The sequence below is a fragment of the Henckelia pumila genome, chromosome 2, assembly GCF_033568475.1.
Source record: "Henckelia pumila isolate YLH828 chromosome 2, ASM3356847v2, whole genome shotgun sequence".
Lineage (NCBI taxonomy): Eukaryota > Viridiplantae > Streptophyta > Magnoliopsida > Lamiales > Gesneriaceae > Henckelia > Henckelia pumila.
Genome location: NC_133121.1, coordinates 27,553,834 through 27,556,969, shown reverse-complemented (window position 1 = coordinate 27,556,969; position 3,136 = coordinate 27,553,834). Strand labels below are relative to the sequence as shown.

The 3,136-nt window shown below is 40.0% G+C and overlaps 1 protein-coding gene across 1 annotated transcript; it reads right to left on the bottom strand.

Moving 5' to 3' along the window:
- Positions 1-216: 216 nt before the first annotated feature.
- Positions 217-1,556, bottom strand: LOC140877424 (uncharacterized). The gene is made up of 4 exons (XM_073280958.1): positions 917-1,556; positions 752-798; positions 551-700; positions 217-462 (listed from the first exon to the last, which is right to left on the bottom strand). Exons 1-4 carry the CDS (start codon positions 1,554-1,556, stop codon positions 217-219), a joined length of 1,083 nt encoding a protein of 360 aa, XP_073137059.1.
- Positions 1,557-3,136: the final 1,580 nt, after the last annotated feature.

Genomic DNA, 3,136 nt, shown 5'->3' with positions numbered 1-3,136 from the left:
TCTCGATTCGAGATTGAAGGTAAAATTTAATAATTGTTATTTAATTTTACACACACTTATAATTTAATCGTTAAACGGTTGATACCCACACTATGGAATTGTTTCATAATAAAATTTTTAAACTTCCGCTGCACCGGGTATCAATCGTGATTGATCTGAACGCCAGTTACCCAACATTATCCTCATCTCGGCGCACCAATCCTTTATTCTCCGTCCTTAAAACTGCCTCCCATTGTCTGAGATGAGCTTTTGGGGTAAACCAAATCGGTAGACAATGTTTTTCCAGATAAACCCCAACACAGCTCCTTCAGTTATTTTTGCCAAAGGCTCAGCTTCCACCCATTTAGAAAAATAATCCACTGCAACCAGCAAGAAATTCTTTTGCCCAGGACCCATAGGGCATGATGTGTAGAACCCACTGATCAAAAGGGCAAGACGCCCATACCGCCTGCAACTCTGCCGCTGGTTTGTGAGAAAAGTTTCCAAACCTTTGACATCTTTCACGCATTCTAACTATCTGTCGGGCATCAGTATCCTGCCAACAAAGTACGTCGGGCTGTAGAGTAGGCCACCAGTATCCTGCCAACAAAGTACGTCGGGCTAAGCTCAGAGCCCCTCCATGATCTCCACAACACCCTTCATGTACTTCCTGAAGTACATAACCCACGTCCTCCTTGGACAGACATCTCAATAAAGGGCCCTGAAAAGATCATCGATATAATTTTCCATTGATCAGGGTAAATTGATTTACCTGTCTTTTGAGCTTTCGGGCCTGTACTTCTTCTTCAGGAAGGATCCCTGTTTGCAAAAAAACCGATGAGGGTAGTCATCCATGATCCTTCCAAAGCTTCTTCTACTCCTTCTCCTATGGCCATCACCGACCCCGACTGTTGTATCACCAACCGGATATCAATACTAGTCAGAGATGCTGCCATTTTGGCTAGGGTGTCCGCCTCAAAATTATGCTCCCGGGGAATTTTCTCTATGCTCCAGCTAGAAAATTCCCCTCCTTGTCGCCTGACAAGCCCCGCATACTCCTGCAATCTTCTTTCCCTGATGCTAAAGGTTCCCTGGACCTGTTGCACTACCAACTGGGAATCAGAATACACAATTACATGCCCAGCTCCTTCCTCCTGGGCAAATTTTAAACATGTGATTACTGCCTCATACTCTGATTCATTATTAGATTTAGAAGGTGGTAGCCTTACTGCCACCTTGGTTTTCTCCTGGGTGGGAGAAATTAGGATCACGCCTACCCCGCTTCCTTCCAAACTACTGGCCCCATCTATAAAAATTCTCCACATCTCCTCCTGGCCGAAGGTGATAACCTCGGTCAAGAAGTCAGATAAAGCCTGCGCCTTGATAGCTGCCCGAGGCTTGTATTCTACGTCGTATTCTCCCAACTCCACCGCCCACTTGACCAATCGGCCTGAAGCATCTGGATGAGTCATCACCCAGCCCAAAGGGCTATTGGTTAAGACCGTAACCGGGTGAGATAGGAAGTAAGGTCTGAGCTTCCGAGCTATCAGGATGAGGGCCGGGGCCATCTTTGCCATTTCACTATATCGGATCTCTGGCCCCTTCAGAGCATGACTCACATAATAAACTTGTTTTTGGTCTCCTCCCTCTTCCTTTATCAACACCGTGCTCACGGAATATTCTGTTGTGGAAATTTAAACCCATAACCTCTCTTCGGGCTCGGGTTTAACCAGGATAGGTAGATTTTCCATATGCTCCTTCAACTCCTGGAAAGCTCGTTCGCAATCTTCACTCCATCCGAACCTTTGAGCCTTCCTCAACACCTAAAAGAAGGGATGACTTTGATGGGCAGACCGAGCAATGAAACGAGACAAGGCGGTGATTTTACCGGTCAACCGCTGCACCTCTGTAAGGCCCGAAAATATTAAATTATTAATTATGAGATTTGAGAATTAAATTTTATATTATGGGCTAATATTGATTTGAGAAGTTATGGAAATGATATATTTAATTTCCGAGCCGAAAATATTTAATTTGAGAATTTACGGATTTTGAGAATTAAATTCCGAGAATTCTTAAATTAAAAGAATAAATATTTGATTTGAATATTTATGGAATTTGAGATTAAATTCCATATTTCGGAAATTAAAGAAGATGTATTTTGAAGATGAGACCCAACCAGGGGTTGATTTGAAAATATCGAAGATTCGAGGGCTAAAGTGCAAAAGGCCGGGATTATTGATTTAATTCGAATTTATTTAATTTTAATCCGAGTATATTTAATTTGAGAATATTTATAGTTTCGATTTTAATTCTATTATGTTTAAATTATTTAGGATTGAAATTGAATTTAAAAAAAAGACCGAGGACTAAATTGCAATTTCTGAAGACTTGAGGGACTAAATTGCAAAATATGCAATACATATCCGATTTTTGAATAATGAATCAGCCTTGATACGTGTTATGTTATTTTTCAATTCAGAATTCTGAAGCCGAGAATAGAGAAGTCGAGAGTTCTTATATTTCTTTGAATTCGATTTTTTCAAATCGCCGTAACTTTTGCATCGGTTGTCCGATTTCGATTCCGAAAGATGTTCTAGAATCCTTGCGACGAGGCCTTCGATTTGATGTAAGTATTTAATCCTTTCGGCATGTTTTTAAGATATATATATGGCAGAGATCAGGTTATGCATTTATGTTTGTGTTCTTGAGTTCGTATACCGTTCGATATCGAAGTTGGATTGAAGAATGATGATCGTTTGTAATTGCTATGATATGACAGCATATATTTCGAAATCTATAGCTTCTTAGATGATGGTTTATGATGATATATTTCTGGTTTATGATGAATATGATGTTAGTGGAATTCGATATCGTTTCGGTTACCGATTTTATACCGTTATGTCGTTGGTTCAAGACTTTGATCATGTTTGAGTTTATAATGCTTGAGCTTAGTTAGATATGAGTTGGTTGCTGATATATGCAGCATGCTTACACTTCATATCAGATTATACTTGCATGTTTCGAGTTCGAGAAGCTACAATTCGAATCAGTCAAGAATTGAGCAAAGTTTGTAACTCGTTTTGCCTTGAAGTTTGAGTTATGATTGAGCTGATTTTTATGTGAGTTGTAGCTGATATAAATAGCTTGATATGAT

Excerpts from the sequence above, each read along its gene's own strand:
- LOC140877424 (XM_073280958.1), bottom strand. The coding sequence starts at position 1,556 with ATGGCAAAGATGGCCCCGGCCCTCATCCTGATAGCTCGGAAGCTCAGA. Across the intron at positions 799-916 it reads AATGGCAGCATCTCTGACTA|GGATCCTTCCTGAAGAAGAA; the intron begins GTATTGATATCC and ends TTTTGCAAACAG. Across the intron at positions 701-751 it reads CCCGAAAGCTCAAAAGACAG|GGCCCTTTATTGAGATGTCT; the intron begins GTAAATCAATTT and ends TGATCTTTTCAG.